This window comes from Varroa jacobsoni, unplaced genomic scaffold (assembly GCF_002532875.2).
Source record: "Varroa jacobsoni isolate VJ856 unplaced genomic scaffold, vjacob_1.0 scaffold_180, whole genome shotgun sequence".
Classification (NCBI taxonomy): Eukaryota; Metazoa; Arthropoda; class Arachnida; order Mesostigmata; family Varroidae; genus Varroa; species Varroa jacobsoni.
Window position 1 is genome coordinate 22184 of NW_019213082.1, and position 21492 is coordinate 43675.

Genomic DNA, 21492 nt, shown 5'->3' on the forward strand with positions numbered 1-21492 from the left:
ATAAGCTCTTGACAAATGAATGGCATCGTGGATGCTTAGATTTAACTGTTGCGCTTGTTGCTGCACATAGAAACCTTTGATTTTCGTCATTGAGAAATTTCAATTTCTATCCAAGCATTTATTGTATCTATTGGTTTAACGCGTTTATACTCCACCACAGACCGTTTTGCTGAGTCGTTTCACCCGCCACTTGGTCGAGTAGTGCGACGTCACGCGTTGCCCATCGCGTGAGTTCTCGTCATCTTTGCATCCCTTTTTTCTCTCTCTTATGGAGCCCCACCCAGTGGCATTCAAATTTCGCGCCAGCCTTAATGCGCAACAGCGCCATCTAGCGCTACGCGCCAACAACGGCCATGTTTACATTTGTTTGAATTCCAACGTTCGTTGCTGTTTTAACAGCTAGAATAGAGAGAAGTCTGTCTCTTTGTGTCTATGGGTGTGTGTGTGTGTGTGTGTGTATGTGTGTGTGTGTGTACACATAGAAAAATCGCTATTGGAGCGACGCTGAACGAGCGAACTGTTCGTTGGTCGGGAAGTCGGTGTGAGCAAATTCATTAAGCGGCGCCGGCGGTTGAAACGACATCCGGCGCGCTCCTTACTGTAGACTAGCCGTCTTTAATTCAGCGATTTGCTGGATTGATGCCGTTGTTTCTACTGTTCGTGTTGAACTGAAGTGTGTGCAGTGCCCGCGCGAATACCTATCAATCAACAACGGATACCGACGAACGCTACCGGTTACCTTTATGAGAAGATTCAACAGAGCTGCTCAACCGATTTTTGTCGTTAGTTTGCACATTGACATCGGTTCGTCGGTCAGCTAGCTATTTATCTAACTAGCTGAACTGGGTAAACGAACTTACTTTCGTGCGTGAGTTCACTGAAAGAATCGTCATACTGCGTACTGCTAAACCAGTGGGATAACGAGTGGTCTCAGTGATTATCTAGTTGGTAGTGGCAGTTAGGTGTTGCCGCCCCCTGCCGTTGCTGCCGGCCGTGCCTGCTCCATGTACGTGAGCAACAGCAGACTCGGCATTTCCGGAACATGACCGGGTATCCGATTAGGGGTCGGTTCAGCGTCGGTACCACTCCCGTTGCTATGTTGGTCAGACCGAACTAACTCAATGATTGCCAAAACGGCCGTACAACTCAACAGTTGGCGACGACGGTGGCACTAATCAGCGTAACAGCACAACGACACAACGAAGGACTGCAGCGTAGGCTTGCCCGTCCATCGCCTGTTGCTGACGCTTTCTAATGGCGATGGTCTGCCTTTGATGGCAGCTCTAGAGAGTTGCTGTTACTCTTTCTGCCGTTGCCGCTGCTATTCAAACTCAATAAAAGTGCTTTTTATCTCTCGTGGTGAAAATTTAAGCTGCCGCCGTAATTAGCTAGCTCCTTGCGCCTTGTTTTCGTCTTTGTCTCAGTGTAACTCTCGCGGCTTCGGTTTCGGCCTGGTTGTCTCAGATGCTATTGTTGTTACTGATGAAGTTGTTAATGCTGATGAAGTCGCTAGCTGACGCCGTTGCCGGTGGCCGTTGTGTAACATCGAATGTGTGAGTGCAAACGAACGCACGAATGTCGCTTCTTGATTCAACGATAACAACTTACGGATACTGTTAAACGAACTACCATTTGCTGCTGCCCGTGCCTTAGACAATATACGGCCTCTGTGTATGTGTCTATTTGTGCTTGTGTACTAAGCCAGTTTTCTATCTAATTGAACGAACAGCAAAATTTCGGTTTTGTGGGTAGCCTGAAAGAAAAGTGCTCGCAAAGGTTAGAACGCGCTGTTTGCTTTGTGTCGTGCTGGCCCCACCTGGGAGAGGCGGGCTCCGCCATGGATGATTCCGCGGCGACAGGACTGGAGTCCACGGGGTTCTCATCAAGTACAGCCTCGAATGGTAAATTCACAACAATTGGATTGGTTTATCTGACTTTTTTTTTGTAGTAGGCCATCTCGGGTTAACACGTAGCAGATGTTCATTTGTGCAGACGTATATGTGTGTGCCCTTTAGTATCCATCAACAACTGTAATAGCACAGCAGCGCATATATACACGATCAAAACACACTATTTGACACGTAAACAATGTGTATATATATATATATATATATACATATATATATATATATATATATACATTGTATATATATATATACATATATATGTATATATATATATATATACATATATATGTATATATATATATATATACATATATATGGAAGTACGTGTATTAAAATACTGTCTTTGCTTGGATGTAATCCTCGCTAGCGGCTAGTCGAGGTTACGTGCCTTCAAGTTTTTTGTTCTCTAGCTGTCGAATTTTAATTTATCAATATAATATCGAAATTTCAATATACTATAAAGTTACGTACCTTGCCTAGTATGCGGCAAAAAGGTCTAAGGTCAAAGTATGAATCCCGCACCATAGGCTAAAAAATAGACTTCTTTATTTCCTCTCAATATGATTCACATAATACTGCGTAACTTATTATCACTATTTTGCATTAGCTTGATTAAAAAGTAATAGAATCAAAGACAACCGAAACAAACGGAACAATGGAGACATTGCATGGAACGAATCTTTTGGTTTTTCAAGGATGGTTAGCCAGTATTTCTAGATTAGTTTCATTGATTTTGTCGCCCCTCTTATACCCCCGCTTTCATGCACATTTAACAAAAAAAACAGCAGTAGCTGGCGTTGCCTACGGCTGTGGAAGAATTGTTCTGCCAATTCACTATTGGCTAAGCATTTTCTCCAGCTTCGTGAGGTTAGTTCACGGCACTGTGTTACCGCTGCCATTGCAGCTATTGCTACCGCTAAAGCCTATCTACCGGTATATGACAAAGAGACACAATTTCAGGCCAACTGTGCCTGAAGAACGGTTGCGTATGCTAATTGATCAAAATGCACTTTTGAATAAACAACTCATAAGTAAACTATCAGTATAAGCCCAACACACCTAAATATGTGAATTAACAACCTGCTTAAAAGTACCATGTCCGTTATTGATTTGCACTGGTAGCACAATCGAAATTGCCTGTTAAACACAAAATTTTAAGTTCGCTAAGCGAGCAAAATTCATCGGCGCGTAGTGGGATATGGCTTAAAATTCGCTTGGAAACTCAATTCTATCTGGAGGAAAGATTGCTATGCCCATGTATATACAGTGATGTCGGCTTATTTTTATTGTTAACACGTTAAATCATATGTCATTTATATAAAAAAAATTAGTGGTTTAGGCTTTGTATGTTCTGCCAGGCCATCGATCGCCGCATAAAGCCTATTTCATAATAAAACACATGTATATCTTTTGTTTGTTCTGCCTCTGACTGTCTAAACTTGTTCGGCGTAACGGCATCAACCAGCTAAAGTAACATGGACCAGGTTCAAGGTTGCTTTAAAGCTGCTTCTGACAACTACCGGAAAATCGCTGGGAGCTAAATCAGCAGGCTTCTGTACATAGCAACTGGGATCAATGTTATGTTGCCAAAACACTGATTTTATACACGATTATGGCCATAATTAGTGATTCAACGTTACAGTACAGTTGCACGAGCTGACCAGCATATTCAGTGCACAAAATCCGCTGTATTGTTATTATTACTTTTATATGTCTGCGCATATCAAGTTCGTTTTATCGATTGTTGGTCGCGCAGAAAGACCTCATCTATTATAAGTGATGTGGAGCGCACACACGCAAACTACTGAAGGTCCATGGAACAACTGACTTGTCTAGAAGGAAAAAATACTTTATAGATGGTAACTCTACACGTATAAACGTTTTTTGAAATTATATAGATTTACCGATACATTTATAATACTATCGCTTATGATAAATACGCTAGTGCATTTTTGTGGCTAAAAACCATGCTGCTTAGGGACAGTATAAAAGTTTCATGACAGAGTAACATCTATATTTTGCGGTTCTACACAATAATCAACAGGGGCATAACGAAGAGCCTGAAGAAGTTGACGCTCATTATGAGTCATATCTAACAGGAGGTACACCATAGAGCTACCTGACGTTGGTTTTCGCTAATATTTTAGCTATGTCTGACAGCAATACGTCAGATATTTATTCAGGTCGCTGTGATACTTCTGGGAACTGATTCGTTAGCTTATGAGCTAGTGCTTGGTCATACATAGATCTGACTAATATTGCAATCTATACGAAAAAATGGTTGAAAAAGCAAAGAAACGTTGAGTGATTGAATGACATGACCCGATTTTCAGAACATCAGCAGAAATAAGATAGGTTTTTATGCGATCAATAACTGCTATAACTATTGTTATACTCATTATTTTGATTGTAGTGTGGCCTACAGCGGTATTTCACGTTTGCATTATTGCATAGAAAATACCGTTTACCAACATCGTAAAACATGAATTTGATGAAGACTAATCATTCGACGATATATCCGACACATTATTGTTCCAGTCGAATAACATAGGCATTATCCATGTTGTTTGATACTCAAAAGCATTCAATATATCGAAGAGTAAAGCTGAGCTACAGTCGAGAAAGGGCAAAAACTATTTTTGATTGTTTATTTGGTAGCAGACATCTAAAAACTTATGGTATCTGGTCAAATTTTTTAGCATTTACACAAATTACTGACAGAGGCGAACACCAACACGAACCAGTTTCGTATATGATGTTGATTTCTATTGCCAGTTTTTGTTTCTTTGTATTCTGAGCTCATAGGCCTAAAGAGAGCACTACATATTTGGTACACGAGTACGAACAATCAGTTAATCTGCACGAACACGCGGGTTTGCGTTATACATTTTTTTGTAAGACTCATACGATAAGGAAACCAGGCAGGTCCAAACGAGCCTTTCACCATGTTGCTTTGTATTATGATATGCAAGGATGCAATACGGGGTTTGCCTATATCTAGCATGACGTTCAAATGGGTCTCATGCAAATGTTAGAATGTAGATAGTTTTTTATTGATAAAACAGATACAAATATAGCGAAGCAGAATGTTCGTTTTATGCGCGCCGTTTATGTTGGCCTATTTGTAACGTAACTAATGCAAGTGCGCATATATAAAATAAGACGTTGCAAGTGCGTGGTGTCTTTCTTCGATCTTTAGCCATTAGGCTGTTACAAGTGAATCCATCGAAACTTTAGTTTAGAAAATAAGTTAATTTCAAACTTCTAAATTACGGAATTTCGCTAATAAATATTCCAGTTTTCTAAAAACTTGTAAGTGAAAACCGAAAAGTAAGTTGAGAAATTATGTTAGAAATTTTCTAGCCCGATAGCCTCGAAAATCAACGCCCAATGGCCAATGCATTGCGTTTCGAAGGTTGTAGTCCTGCGGAAATTTCTTGTTGATTGGTGAAGACATTAGACGAAGAGGCCTTAAATGAAAGTACAGTACGTGAATAGCACTAAAACTGTAAGTACGCAGATCGAAGTGTTGAAAGGTAGCGAAAAGATAGCAAGATATCCGGGCCCCAAGGTCAAGGACGAAAGTCATCGATGCAGTCTAGGAGTCTTTTCACGAAAGCAGAGCTTCAAGCTTAATGGTTCTGTTGGCTAAAAACTAATTTCATATGTAAAGTGTTATAAAATGAGAGACAAATACTGCGAATAAAGTGGCTCCAGGCCATCGGAAATGCGTGTAACGTATTCCACGCCTGAAGCGTGGAGCCTTAATCAACGAAAAACTCGTGTGGAGCATATAATCGTCATCGACAAGGCATCGTTCAATCTTTATTACCAGCTGCAAAGGGACGAGGCAAGACAGTGTTGTTGTTGTGCAGAGAAGTTGAGTTCAATGGTAGTGTCGAGTAAATTGTGACAAAAAAGATAGTAGTAGTTGCAGTGGATATCAAAGGCATATGATTCTACGAGATACTCGCTGAAGATGAAACGATAAATGAAACCAGCTATTTCGAGTTCCTCAAGAGGCTCAAGGACCGTTGGCATGGCAATCTAAAGTACAGAGGATGGTTACTTGACGATAGTTCTAGATCACATCGTTATGCCTCATTGCTTTCTTGACTGGGCAAAGAATCATCCAACTTGAATGCGCTCGTTCCTCCAATCTAAGTCTATCTGATTAGGGATTACTACTTTCGGCGCTTTATATTAGGTTGCTCGTAGAGAAGTGTACCGCACTATCGAATTAGTTCGAATTTGATAGAAAAACACATACGATTACACCATTAGTCGGTCTATGGATATCCAGAAGCTGCCAGAACATTTGGGCAAAAGGAAAAGGTATAAAAAATGAAGGAGAATGTTCTAACGTACTGAAAATCATTATTCAATTGCAACTAGTGAGAAAATTTCTACGTCCGCCTACGACATCCTATGAACTTCCAGTTTATATACCGCATTAGCAATTTTATGTGCTTTTAAATTAAAACAAAAAGCTCTTAAATATGCTATTTATCTTAATATGTATACGAAACCAACAATCACGTCTTTGTAAGTGACTCTGTTCTACTTATTGGACTAGCTACAGTTTACTGTGTAATTGAAATCGAATAGCAAGGCAGTACGCTGGTCTACCTTATGCTTTTGTTAGACAAAAATCAAAGCAGCGTGCAAGTATCAGAGTGGTCGACGTTTGCTTGTAAAGTCACTTATACTGATTTACACAAGAATCTGTGAAGTCGATGATTATTAGACGGATCATTAGGTCTGTAATAAATCATCTACTTAGCGATTAGCGTGTCGCACAAGTAACCTCAGCAAAATTCATTTCATTTTTCTCACACCTTATCCTGTACGGTTCTTCACTAAAATACATAAATATATTAAACATCGTTTAGGTATCTGTTCTTTTTCACCGTAAGAATTTCATATGAAGTACTCCAGCCAAGAAAAGGTAAGAAATAACTTTTCTCTAGAGCCCAGTTGCTGTATGGGGGCTTCTAACGCAGCATGTGCCTTTCGGGCATTTATCTAAGTAGCCTTCGGAGATCGGGGGCCTCTCATGTCTGGCGTCTTTTCTTTCTGGAGTGAATAAGCAAAGTATTGACCCTTCTTGCCCGCTGTCTTGAAATCGTTTTCATCGATTGAGTCAGCTGACCTAAAAACAGTCAGCTCCCGCGGTTAGCTTTCGTTATTGATCCGCTGCCACTGCTTTTACTACAGTTAATAGAGCCGTCTCACTGTAGTAAATAATCTTCTTGCTTGGCCATTAATGGCTGTCTTTTTGCTGGAATAATCAATCGGTTGCGGTCAGGTTTAAAACAGCTTGCTGGTTTGCGAGATTGTCGGACAACAACCGCAGTTCCGCAATCGAAATTAATGCCTGCTCGAGTGTCCAACGTTTAAGTAGTTGATTTCATCATCTATAGCTTATATATATATATATATATATATATATATATATAGCTCATCATCTATAGCTTTAATATATATATATATATATATATATCATTTTACAAAAGCTTATATTGATGCATTGGTACGCGTCACATGGTACATGATACGTACTACTATAAAGCAAAGCCCGATTCGCCCGGTTAGTGTAAACTAGATAAGTATGCGATCAGATAGACTGTTGCAACAAATGGGCATCTAGACTTTAACAATTCAACCTATGCAGCATCGACCATCGCGGTCACTCTCAGCATTGCAAGTCATGTTGCGATTGATCCGATCCTGCTTGTGTTGATTCAAATGCTGCTGAGAGATTCCATAAGTGTCGTATTTATAGATACCCGTTACTACCATAAACAACCGATAATAGCAAAAGCAATAATTAATTCATCCAGGGTTCATCCCCATCAAAACACACAGAACGGATCACCCGCACTCGACGTCGACCGACAAAGATAGCGTATCACTGTCACAACAACGTAATCAGAAAGAGTTGTTGTCTTGAGAACTTTTTGGACTGTGAGATACTTCAGAGGTTTCGCGGAACAGCTAACCACTTTCCCACTATAGGAACTAATCTTACAATAGTAATGATGGTCATTCAGTTATCCATGAAGCAAGCACATATTTATATAAATCACGAATACGTTACGCGACTTAGTCGAGAAAAACGTGTTTAATATAAAGCACATCTTTGGACATTTTATATTGTGGTTGAGTACCTTTTTATGATGATAACGACTAAGACAAGATTTCTCTATAGAGAAGGTAATAATTAACTAAAAATAACGATGGCAATCGTGGAACCAAAGTAGAATTTCACGCCCGTGTTTTTGTAACGTGTTTTTTTTTATTGAAAGTTAATGACATCTATGAAGAAAGGATTGAAATCACAGCACTACAAACAGTTTTGGCATGACCTCAGCAGCAAGCCTGTCGAGTACTGTGCAAACAGCATGTGATTTCTTAGTATTGTATCTTAAAAATCCCCTAGAATGTTACCGAGTGCATGTTCGCGGCAGCATGCTTAATCAGAAATTCGAAAATGCAATGCAAAATATAATTTGGAAACAACATTCGTCAGAACGACCCATGCAGTATAATTTATCTGACCCAGAATAATGTGATATACACCAAATGGGTCCTGCTAAGCTGCCTATATACACTAGTTGTTTAGGCACTATTATTCCACAATATTGGTAACTAATGGATTCGAAAATCGAAACGATCGTTAACGTTTGCTACTTGCAGGATTAGTGTACAGGTGTGTTGAAGACTTAAAATAAAATATAAATGAAATCTTATTGGCGAATGACTCCAGTGCTGAAATTATGACAAAGATACATTTAAATCAGAGTGATCTAGTGCATTGTGCTAGTGAATCCCTGTACGGCCGGGCCGACACAGGTTTTACTGAGATTGGACGCGAGTTGAAATTTTCATTCAACTTCAACTTTCGTCTTTTGTCTGTGGTGCAGCTGCGGCGTCACGAAACCTTCACTCGACTAGCGACTATGCTTTGGAAGTAACGAAGCGAAAAGACACCTTGACCTAACGTTATCCAGACTTTTCGAGCGTCTACCAAGACAGGCTTTTGTATCATCGTCTGGTAAAAAAAAATGATTCCGGCAGTAAAAGGTACCGCCTTTTTTCAGCGACAACGGCAGATTGGGGGAGCATTGGCAATCGGAAAATAATACTTTTATCTTGTCGCAACATGATTATGGCGGTTTTGACCACATTTGTTTCCCTGTGGTTACCTGACTTTGCGATTTACAGGAAACTTCTTACAACCCATGATAAGGATATGACATTCTGTTGTTCAATGTTTTCGCGTTTGCGGGATACTAGTCGAGCAGTTACGCGAGACGTAATCGCTAGACGCACAGCTGTAGTCACTTGCGTCGCTGCGAAGCGTTTATATGAGTTACTTGGAGACGGTTATTCCGTTTCAGCGGTAGAACATTGCATTTAAATGTTCATTATGGTGGATCCAGCGTTTTGCTGGGTACATATTAGCTTATATGCATTCAGAAAGCTTCAGATGTCTCAGGTAAACTTGGGTTAGAAGAAGCTTACTTTGGATCTTACTGTCTAACCGATTCGATCGAGTTATGTACTGATTTAACAAGCAAGATATGTCGTTATTCAATCGATTGAATTCTGTGCAGAATCTAACTAGTGCTGCTAATACTAATTGACGGTTCATTTTTTACTATTAGTACACAAAACTAGGATAGATGGATTTTTTTATTCATTAAATAGCTTATGTTGCTACAATATGGTCGTGCATTTTGTTTTGATCTCTAATCATTGGAGAAGGGATCCCCTATGATTGCAGTGATCGCTACTGAATACAGACGCATGTCAGACGCCCCCTTAGCAGTACAGTGTAGACATGCGGACCCTTTTTTTTGAGTAGGGTGACATAGCACAGTGGCCTCTAAGTACAAGAGGCCAGTCAATATCCGGAGAGTAATACATTGCAATACATGCGCTTGTGTAACAATCCAGTCGAAAGTGGGAAACGTTATTAAACCATGGCATTACTGTTTAGGAGTATACAAGAGGTTAGGTCGTACTTGTCGTGCTTAGTGGTCTGTATGCTAGTGTGGCAGAGCTTTTACGAACTTCTGTAGGGAAAGCGCTGCATGCATACCCATTAGTAACAGAAAAGGCAAATGGCTCATTTGGGACAAACAATTGTTCGGGGCACAGATGTGTCGTTATGTCTTTCCTGTTCGCTCTGATCAATTTGGCTTCCGTATAAAGGCAGCATGTGGTTTTGTAAATGCTCTTCCATCGACATGTTATTTTCGAATTGTAAGCATATATTTTAGCCTCGAAAGGGTTATAAGGTATCATTGTGGAGCATCAATTCTGTATTTCTGATTCGGGTTATACGCGACATTGATTTAAGCAGCTTTCGTAGCGACTAAGTTCGCGTAATAGTACAAGGCTTCCTATTAGCGTACATTTTTCCGACAGCTTCGACGCATAGATAGATCGCCGAGTTTCTGCAGAAGCGAATTTCAGTGTCATCGAATAATGTTGCTTCCACTCATTCTATCAGCTGACAAATGCAAATTCAGTTTACTAGAAAATTTAGGACTTTGCCTGTCACACAGAGCTTTTTGCCGCCTTCTGGCTGTAGCTAGCTTGATTTGTTGAGTAATTGTTGCGCCAGTAAATTTGATCTGTGCTTAACATGGTCGGTTGACTGGCTCAGCTCGTGTTAAAGTGAGCCTTCCCAGAATAGGATGTGTCAGATGTTTAGTCTTAATTTTATCATTTTTCTTCGCGAGTCCTTCGCTGCTTGCCGCAATTTTACGCTGCTGTTACAGGCATCAGCAAAGACAATACCGAACAACTACGTTAACGCATCTGTTTAACCGCTTAGAAATAATGATGGATGCCTGTTGTCATATAATACAATTCGAGTGTGTACCGTAGCAATGTCCATTTTCGAGACGTCCTTATCAAATGTCTATGGGGAAATCGGATTATTTTTGTGCCGTACCCTCGAGTTTCTCAATAGTGTGACTGTACTCGATATGAGCGCGTTATGTTAGACGAAGTAATTTAGTGTGGAGCTGCCGAAACGGATGTCACCTATGAGAAGCGTGCGTGTTTCGACTCCCAGGCCGGCATCGAACACGATAGGAGGGCCTGTTAATTACTAATCACAGTACCTAGTAGAGGAAAACTCACCTGAACTTGGCAGATGTTGCAATTGACCAGTAGGAAATTTGTCTATCCGGTTTCTGCATCTAAGCAAAAGCCCTCGAAAGTTTTATGTATTTCAAGCAAATTTTCAAATTGGTAGCGTTAATGAAGCTTGGATACAATAGCTATAATTCAAAAGCAGTTGTGTAAAAACTTTTTTTGCTATTAATTGGGCCTTAATTAATTGCAGACGAGGACGAGGCTGTCAACTCATCATTGGCTTTAGGAACTGCATAGTCTCTTAGTTCCTTCTACAATTTTCCTGGTGCCAGTTTTCGTCTTTGAGTCATTATTATGTACTCGAAGAACTATATATAGGAACACTTAATAATAACAACAACTGTTATAAAATCAAGATCATATAACTTTTTTTTTTATTGTCACGATATTTATTGCACGGCCTGTCGTTTAGCAAAGTTTCAGTTTTAGCTATGATTATACTTGATAACAGCTAAAACGCTATTGCCATTGCAATGTACATAGTAGCTACTACTGAACAATTCTGTTTTTAAGAGGCTTTCTCTAACGTGAAAGCATATTCATTTTTGCATCATGTCACGTGGTGCTTGATCGAAGTCAGCTAATGCGTTTCTTCGTAGCGTTATTACGGGAGAGGAAACTAGAGAGAGAGAGAGGGAAAATAGAGGAAACAGAGATGGATTCTTTCTTAGTTTGGCTCACTGAAAGCCTTGACAGGAAACGAAGTGAGCAGGTGGTCATTTTACGAGGGCCCATTATAAAAGCCGACATGAATAAAGAGCCTTGTTCTAAAACAAGTCACGTAAACATGCATAATTTGCTGAACTGTTGATTCCTTCCTTGATCTAGACTAGTGTCATATTTAGAAAAAGTTATAATGCGTACTAGCATATATACGCGTAAGACGTTTTGTTTACTTATGTCGGCGATGGTATGGTGAAATATTTCGCCATATCTAATAACAGCTCTAGAAAAAGCTGTCGTATAGATTAAGAAATGTTCTAGCTATACGGGATAGGCGACAAATACACCTATTGGTCAAATCAAATAGGTTAAATAACAAAAAATGATACGCATCTGCACGTTCAAATGAAATGAAGCTTTGCTAGTGGGAACCTCTTGTCGTCTTTAATGAAATTTAGATCGCTAATTGCATAGATCAAAAGCTTTTTGCATCGAACCCAAGCTAGACGTATACAGGTTTAGTTAATTTCGATGAAATGCTTTATGCAAATCAGTAGTAATCCTTGTTCTTCAAATGTGCTAGCGTTTATTTAAGATAGCAAATATATTATTAGCTATCCAAAAAACTCGTATTTACTAGTTAAATGATCATCTGTTATTGCTGAGCTCGTTGAGTAGCTCATGAATTTAGAACCTTACCTTAAGGCTAGGTAACAGTAAGTTTTTTTTAGTAAAGTGTTTGTGGAAATCGATTACATAAGCGGTATAAAGATTTTCTTACTCCGCCTTTTCAGAGAAGCGGTCGCTCGAGGAAATCTCCCGTGCCTGTGTTGTTCTTGAAGGAGAGAATGATGAACAACGTGAAGTTGTCATTGCTCTTAAGGTAGGAGGATTACAAAATACAAGTTTGCTCGATTTGGTTTAATCTTCCTTCATGTGATTCTGTAGAAGTGCGAAATGTTTTGTCTTTATTTTTTTAGATGGGACAATTGTCTGAGTGCAATGGGTATATTTTGAGTATGATCTCTAATGGGTATTGAGTGTAATGTATTGTCTTACACATGAAAAACAATGTTTCATTGACACGGTGTACGTTATATTATTAATTTCGTACGTTATATTATTATATTGTCCAAGATCTAATTCTAGATTTCGACTGATTTAAGCATATATCATTCAGATAAACGCCATACAACAGAACCGATAATCAGGTTAATGCTAGCAACTTTATCGGCATGCTAGTAAGCTCGCTTGTGGAGGGCATAATCAAATTAAAAAAAAGCACCAAATATTTTATCTGCCATCACATCCATTTGTTACACCTTTTCAATAGTATGGAGCACTGCACCATAGTGTGCTTGTGAAGAGATTCAGGCAGTGCTCAGCAGAAAATCTTCTTCTTACAGTACAAGGCTCTACATTTTTTAACACCTAAACCCGGTCTAGCAGGTTCACAACTCGTTGAGGTGAAGTGCCCTCATGGCTGCCTTCCCACTCATTTACACAGTATAGTAAAACCTGGGACTGTAGGAGAGCGTTTACTATGTCTAATGCTGCTGTAGGTACTTTTGAAGGCATTTTTCTTGTGATTCGCTTTGGTGCTCCTTAACGTAAACTAGGGTAAGCCCTCTATGTCTTGTCGCTAGTTCTATTAATCGCCGCGCACTGTTTTTGGGCAGTCAGCATCGTCTTGTTTAGCATAAAACAATAGTAACTTTGATTAACCTTTGATCACGCTTTGATTAACTTGATTTCTCTTCGTTAACTGTTCCAAGAGATTAGATTTGCAAGAAAGCGTGGTACTTTTCTCATGCTCAGGACCTGTTTAGAAGAACTATGAATACGCTGTATATGGCTTATATCATCTGCTGGTACGATCCCTTTAATTCACAGAAATACCATATATTACCGGTTTAAAATGCTATAAAATCATATATTATAAAATCCTACACCGCGGACACGAACTTTTTGGGTCAGCTATCGCAATCGTATTCTTTCACGTGCACAATTGTTTCTGGAATTTTTTGCGCTTCTCCTTGTATGTGAAATTCCCTAGCATAAGCAACTCATTGTTGATTGGTTTTACTTCTTTTTTTTACAACGCGCAATTTTGAGTCTGGAAAAACGATAGGCAGTCATAGAACCAATATTTTAATATCTAAGGGTATTCACTTTTTCAAAGAGCTGTACTCGAAATGCTGGATGGCTCAACTTTGCTGGGTAATGCGACGGACTCCAGTACAGAGCACATCTCCGCGCAAACGTTTCATTTTAGCTGTAAGGCTTATAGCGGAAACCTTTCCTAGAACAAGTACTAATTAAAATCAATATCTCACTGGACACTTATTATACGCAAGTAGCGGTACATTCATTTAGATGCCTTGCAGCTCTCGGTAACGACCGTTCGTATCATTTCGTTTACGCTTGCGCACATGTCTGCGTACTTGCAAAGCACTCCTCAAAGGCTCTCTAGTTACTCATCATTCTAACATTCATCATTCGTGATGGAAATCATTAATGACATTCAATATCCGACGCTTTCAGCTTATGGGTTTTCAAGTTGAGTTCAAATCATACACAGATTTGGAAATGTTGGGTAACGACCGGAGTTGCATCGTTGTCATGGATTTTGCGCACATACTGGAAACACGCTTGTCCACTCTACTTTTCTATGGGCCGACCTGCATAAAGCGGGCTGTAGCCGCTACTGCAGGAAGTTCGCCGAATGCCAATGACGCAGGAAACGTTGGCCCGCCGTCTTCTTTCGGTATGTTTGCGAAACAAATAATTGGCTAAGACGCGTTTCAAATGCAGTCTGTAGGAGTTTCCGTAGTTCAGTGCAGGTATAACTTCTTTGGATATACGCGAAAAATTACCTTACCGTCTTAAAGATGGCTTACTAAATTGGTGCTGTTTGCTACTGTCATCGCGGTATTTCAGACTGCAGAAAGCCGATGGAACATGAAGGCGACGGTGACATGAAGGCGGCTAATAAGGCAGCGACTCGTGAAGATGACGCTAGTCTATCAACCAGTACAGCGATCCCACAACTTCCTTTCACGGGTCATTCTATGTTGACTACGATTCTGCTGGGAAAGAAATGTTGCTTGCAAGTGTTTAAACATGAACAAACTACATATCGAGCGAAAATCTATGCGTTGGGTGGCCGACTTGCAAAACGCGTTCAAGACGCGGATCTCTTGGTGACTCCATGGGCCTATGGTGATCAATACAAGTTGGCGCGGTCCTTCGAAATACCCGTTGTAGGACCAGGATTTCTTGACGCCTTATGGGAACAGAGGACCAGTCTTGACTTTGAGCTAAGTAACGACATTGTCGAGCAGTTTCGTCTCCCAGTATTTTCACGGCTGAAAATGTTCCTCTGTGGGTTCGAGGCTGCTGGCGAGGACCCTGAACAGCTTCGTCAACGCGCCATGGCTAATGGCGCTGCGATAACGGGAAGTGTAAGTTGTTATAAATTTTACCAATCAGTTTCACCAGTTATATTGTACACAGGTATTGACAGCTAGCAATGATAACAGTAATCATAATAATAGCTAATGCACCCTTTAACACTTTTGCGTGTCAGAAGATGCAAAATACGGCTGTACGTATTATTTAACGTTGTGCATATGCGTGTTTGTAACAGGTGTCCGGTAACGGTACTTACATTGTGGTCGTCTGCCGTAAGGGCTGTTCCATGGAGGATCTCAAGAAACTACACAGAGAACTTTCAGCGAAATCCGCAATTGTCTACGAAAATTGGTTAGTAGTTATTTTGATGCACAAATTTCGCCAGCGATTGTATCGTTTGAAAGCTTGTTTATTTACCGAAGTGCGTACACGAGTTCAGTACACGACATATGGGTAGTATTACTTGGCAAAAACAAAACGTACACAGTACCTTTAGTCTTTGCATGTGCAACTCATTGTCCTGGTTGTCCTATAGCATGAATATGCGTCGCTTTTATGTACGATCTACGTCAGTTCACGACATATATTAGTCATACCAATAACGATAGTTGAAAGCTTTACACCTAAGTACTTCAATTCACAGTCAGAAGCTCTAGAAAAAGAGGAATTGTTTTTTCATTTCCGGCGTAAACAGAAGAAAGGGAACGATGATCCTTTTCGGAAAATGTTTTTTTGACTGAACCAGATTTAATCCAGGCTGAACCAGGGCATGACAATTTCAGCAGCTCCTATTTTGTTCTCATGATTCATTTGTTTGTAATAATTAAAGCATAAACATACGAATGCGAAAAAACACAAGTAGTAATTCGGTTGACCATCATACAGTTCTGGTTTCTTTCTATCGCTCGAGTAATATATTATGCGAAGTATTTATATTAGAGCATAGTGTCCATTTGAGAGCAACTACTATATACATCTGTATTGTTACAAATGGTCATAGCTCTCTTGATTGAAAGTATGTTGTTTTCAGTCAGTCTATCATCATCTATGTATCTTGCATATAGCGTGCACTGGGCGACAATTAGCAAACGGAGTGTACATTAGATAAAATTATCCAAGTGGTCATTTTTTCTCTATAGTGATGTCAAAGTCATATTCTGGATGATGAAGCATAAAAGTGAAGTCTAAATGTACATCACCCTTTTTGGTTAGTCTGGTCCCACAATAATAGACGAGGTACGATGTAAATGATAAGAACCAACTATAGCCAGCGCCAGGTCTTTTTGTGATTCATAAATGCATGCGTCTCAGCTGCTTCAACTTGCGTGGAACACTTCAAACGATTGAGCGTTCTTAAAAAAAGAGGACACATCTAGATAAATAGCAACATATGATTATAATAGAATGCTCAATAATTATTCTTATGCCCTATTATCACACGACGTAGTCTCGAGTAAGTTACATAAAACAATTGAAACTTAAAGAATATATGAATTTCTAAAAGCTCTTTTGCGTGCCCATTTTAAAGGTTCTACGACTCCATTGCTCAAGGATATGCTCTTTGCGAAAAGCATGAAAGTTATGACGCGCGAAGAGTCGTAGCGGCGGCCGTAGCAAGTTTGGGAAATACTTCAGGAGGCGGCAAGTCAAGTCCACCGGGAAGACGAAAGCGCGGTGCTGATAGCCCAGGAGTTCCACCCAGGTTTGTCAGATAAAGATCGTCACTGATTTAGGAATACACACTTATTTGGAGGTGCCTTTCGAAAAGAACAGTAACGTTCCTAAAATTATTTTACATACATTCGTATGTTGAGCCATCTAGCTTCTTGTCAATTTTCGAAGTGGTTAACTATATAGTACCGCGTATTTTTCTTCCAGAACCAAAAAGTCAATGGAATCGTTACTACTATCGCCCCGAGTAGAGGAACTCTCCCGTCGGGATTCCTGTGCAGGCAGTGTGTCCCCGTCAATGGGAGCTGCATCGCCTATTCGTACAAACGAAATCACGGACCAGCGACATCTTGTGCTTATCGAACTCTTTGACACGGAAACAAACTATTTAAAAATTCTGAAGTTTATTATGGATATGGCAACCGAATACTTGGGACATCTTGACTTTGACAAAAAACATCAAAAAGCCTCCCATCAGCTTGAGAGGTCCGCATCCGACCGAAGTTCCGATAGATCTGGATCTGAGAGAACATCAGAGCGAGCCTCTGAGCGAGATCGCGACGATATTATTACACGTTTCGAGAGACAGGAAATCTTTAAGGAGATCCCCAACATTATTGACCTACATACAACCCTTCACAAGCGAATGGAAGCTGCACTAAAAGATCTAGATTTTCGCAATATTGCGCCAATTTTTCACGGCGAAGATGCGTGCGGCCTGATACCGGAGGTAGAGGCTAACATTCAACAGCACAATAAAACTTTTTTAAAGCGTTTGGGACGTAAAGGTCTTGCAGATAATACAGCGAATACGGGTCCCGTTAAAGAAAATGTAAACAACATTGTTGCCACGTATAAAACATTCCTGAACGGCTTGGAGACAATCAAAGCTCGGGTAGAGGCCCTGCTTACAGAAAATCCACGATTTGCGGAATTCGTGCGCCGAGTTGAAGAGCGACCTGAATGCAACAGGGAAAAGTTTCTTCATCTTCTCATTCGCCCTGTACAGAGGTGGCCGTCAATTCTGAATTTGCTGAAGCGATACAGCGATGAAAGCGAGCGCATGGCTAAGCGGCTTGAAAGTAGTATTAAAGGCTCATCGATGCATGAGGAAAAAATGCGTTCAGAAGCAGCAAAAGTACGTCTTGGTGGGCAGGACGCCATGAGAGTTTATCGGTTTATCGAGGACTCGCTACGCCAAATGAATGACTCGAAAAGCCAGACGCTAATGATTTGCGAGGCCTTGAGAATACAGAATACCATTGAAGATATTCCGGCAATGTACTGGTCGAAGAAATACACGCTCAATCACCACTGTGACGCGACGTTGGTGGCCACTTCAGAGACGCTCAGTCAAACTAATGGTCAAAAATCATTGAAAAACGTTGAGGTTACGTGCTTCCTATTCTCGCACGGTCTAGAGGTAAATGCTTTATAATGCTCATGAAATTGATCGTTTACTGTTATGTTAACATACACTCGATATTTAGCTGCGGCTTTTTTACATTTCAAGTATAACCATTCCCAAATGATAAAGTGGTACGGAGAAGTTATGAAAATGAGTATAGCGTACCTAAGCTACGCATGGAGCCAAAATAGACACTGATATGATAAGCTTTTGTTTGTCCCCCTATTATTAGCATAGAGACTTTGAAGACCTTTGAAGAACTGAAACAACCTAGCATATTACATTTTCGCTCCGCATTTTGTCGATATTCTAGATTGCTCGGAAAAAGCTGAATAGTAAACATCATAAACCCTACAAGCATGTTGCTTTCATTCATTTCGACAAGATCAACACGCTTCTAGTGAACGAGGACCCAGACCCCATGCTCAGGCGACTTCTTGAAATCGTTTTTCGTGAGCAGCGCAAGGAAATTGCCAGCTCTGTTTTGTCAAGGCAAGGTTTTTGATGTTTTACCAAGTACCATCCTAGTAAATAGGATGTTGTTTCTCCGGACGGAAGGTTTCGATGCCTTGATTAATGGTTTTTAATCGCTTTCGCGAAGAGTTGTTATATTAATTTATTGATGTTATAGTGAACTATTGGATAAACACCAAATCTAGATTTCGCAAATCTTATTTGGCAAATAACTAACTATTCTCTGACAAATTAACTGAGTTTTGTTGTGTTCGAGCCTTTCTCGGTGTCATGATCTGCAGCCGGAGAAGCTACTCAACACATTTAGCGCTCTCTCTACGGTCGCCATTTGTTTAATTTTCTTTGTTGCTAAATCTGAGCATGTGTTGCTTTCTTCAGGGAAGGAGTGTCCGAAGTCGATGGAAACGACACGGAATTGCTAGCAGCAGGCAGCGAGGCAGCCGACTACTCTGAAGAGCGAATACTTCTCGACCTCAAGGATATCCAGGCCAAAGAAGCGCTTATGAAAAAACTGGATAGTACAAATACGGTACGACCCAATTGTTTACGCGGTATAAAAACCTGCTTACCGCAGTTGTGTTCAGATTTACAGTTATAGATACTTGTATTTAATGAAGCATAATATTGTGCAGTTTAAATAAGGTTACCTGAACGGCCTACATATAGAAGTCAGATTAGATAGCAAACGCCAACTGTACAATTGGGACCCGTCCATTACGTTGTCCGACGGCTACGTTACAGAATTCGTTCGAAGTCGAGCGCATTACTACGTCAGCGACTTCCGGTGATCGAAAGGAGGGACTCCGTTCAGATTCGCTGTTGTTAATGCTGTCACAAGCTCATCACGGCAGTACACCAGTGACGCAACTTGCAAGGTGGGTTACACAAATTGCCAGCTATTATGAAGAGAAAATAGCTTTCTTCCATTTTTACCTCCTACTGAGACTTCTAATTCGCTTTTAAGGCCTCAATGACGTGTCCGTATTTACGAGTTTTCAAATATAATATATTAAGTAAGCATAATGTTAACTAAAAGTAAAAATTAATGCTTGCCGGATTTTGTTTCTGCTTCGCTGACAATACGAGATCAATCAAAAGAATCCAACTTAGTAACGTAGAGTTTCAACAACACCTCTCAACGCGTAGCATAGCCACCAGGCAGCGTAGCTGTAAGGTTTCTATGCTACTAGCATGATTACATATTACGTTGGGCTATCGTCGATAACCCCAATCTAATTTTATTTTTCACGTAAGTAGACTTTTACGCTGTCGATCATCTTAAAGTGGCAGCGCATTGGTAGTGAATACACAATCAGTATGCCTCCTTTAGCTTTGTAAAGATCCGACAGAGCAGTCTTACATTTGAAACACTAGTTTCATTAACCGCAACCACAAATCTACTGCGTTATACGAAACCTGACCGAGTGTAGCATTAGCTAGTTTGTGGAATAAGTAGAAACATCCGATACAAGAACGGTCTGAAACCGGCACAGTTTCATGCGGGCCTTTCTAGGCTTGGAATATAAAAGCAAATTGATTTGTATGAGTCTGCTAAATGCCTCGAAAGGATGTCATGGAAACGCATTTCCTGTCCGCTTTTCTCCGCTCATTCTAAGTAAGATATGTTTTAATTTTTTGGTTAGTCTTCTTGTGTGTGTGAACTTAGATGAATGTCGAAACAGTAAGATGAACGCTTTCGTATGACTTAATCTTCTCGTAATATGTGCGTTGGAGCAGGTCGTTATCGAACGTTTCAGAGATGTCTACGCCGAAGAAGCTGACCCGAACGTTCAGTAATCTTATCAAAAAAGGCCTTCTGGGTGCTAGCAGCAACAAGGTCTGTAGGTCTATGTATGCACATATAATTTGTTGTTTTGAAGGAACTATAGCGGTTCAGCTCATTGTCTTTCGTTTTCGAAAATTTTTGTCTAATGCAGTAAAATATTGCGTATTTTGGACACTTTTCCAGACAGAACGTACCAAGTTCAAATAGGGGACATGACTGTTCATGAATCACGCACTCACCAGTGAACATTTAACTCTCTTTGTAGATGGTTCGAGAAGAAACCTCCTCACCGCATTCCCCGCCCGGAAGCACCATGCAGTTCAGCCGCGGCCGCCACGGCGTAAGTATTTCAACCACCTCTCTGCGACCCCGGATACTGGGTGGTTCTAGTTCATCAACTCACCATCGTTCATCCATGTCGCTAATGGCAAGCGAATCGTCATCCCCCGAAAAACAACCACTGTCACCTTTGCGGTCCAGTAATAACAATGCTTATAGTGGGGGTGGTACTGGGGAACAAGAGAGCGGAGATGCAACAGATGGAAACGTTAAGCCAAGTGCTAAACGTAAGAAAGTAGAGGGTGGCTTTGCGCTACCGGTTGGCCGTGCGCCCATTTCTCCTAAATGGGTGCGACGCTCCCTAAGCATCTCGAGGCGAGCTGTAAGCGGTAGCAGCAAACCCGAAAAACTAGATGTGTAAGGGGTGAAGAGAGGCGCAAATCTGATAAGGCAGGGTCGGGGAATTCGTTATGTAATTCTAAGATAACGCCCTCGAGAAGGTTCGGCAAACTTTAGTTTAAAATTCAAATGTTTAGCGTGTAGAGATGAAATAAGGTTAAAAATTCTGTACAACAAAATAGTGAACGTACTGTTACCAATTAAATGAGCTGGTTTGCTTAGTAGTAGTACACCTCGGAGATGCCTGGAGGAGCTATACATAATAACATTTTTTTCTAGTTGAGGCCCAAAACGACTAGGTAAAATATATATATATA

General features: G+C 40.4%; 1 protein-coding gene across 1 annotated transcript; it reads left to right on the forward strand.

The window, feature by feature from the left end:
- The first annotated feature begins 549 nt into the window (after positions 1-549).
- Positions 550-21472, forward strand: LOC111271771 (uncharacterized). Its single transcript, XM_086973017.1, has 12 exons — positions 550-1901; positions 12539-12627; positions 14289-14511; positions 14685-15208; positions 15394-15509; positions 16687-16860; positions 17037-18252; positions 18551-18734; positions 19095-19240; positions 19453-19586; positions 20449-20548; positions 20763-21472. The coding sequence occupies exons 1-12, from the start codon at positions 1838-1840 to the stop codon at positions 21195-21197; spliced, it is 3405 nt and encodes a 1134-aa protein (XP_086829143.1). The 5' UTR covers positions 550-1837; the 3' UTR covers positions 21198-21472.
- The last annotated feature ends 20 nt before the right edge of the window (positions 21473-21492 follow it).

Bases quoted from the DNA above. Each gene is read 5' to 3' on its own strand.
- LOC111271771 (XM_086973017.1), top strand. From the start codon at position 1,838: ATGGATGATTCCGCGGCGACAGGACTGGAGTCCACGGGGTTCTCATCA. The intron at 15,209-15,393 runs GTAAGTTGTTAT...TGTTTGTAACAG, and splicing joins GCGCTGCGATAACGGGAAGT to GTGTCCGGTAACGGTACTTA. The intron at 19,587-20,448 runs GTGGGTTACACA...GCGTTGGAGCAG, and splicing joins CCAGTGACGCAACTTGCAAG to GTCGTTATCGAACGTTTCAG.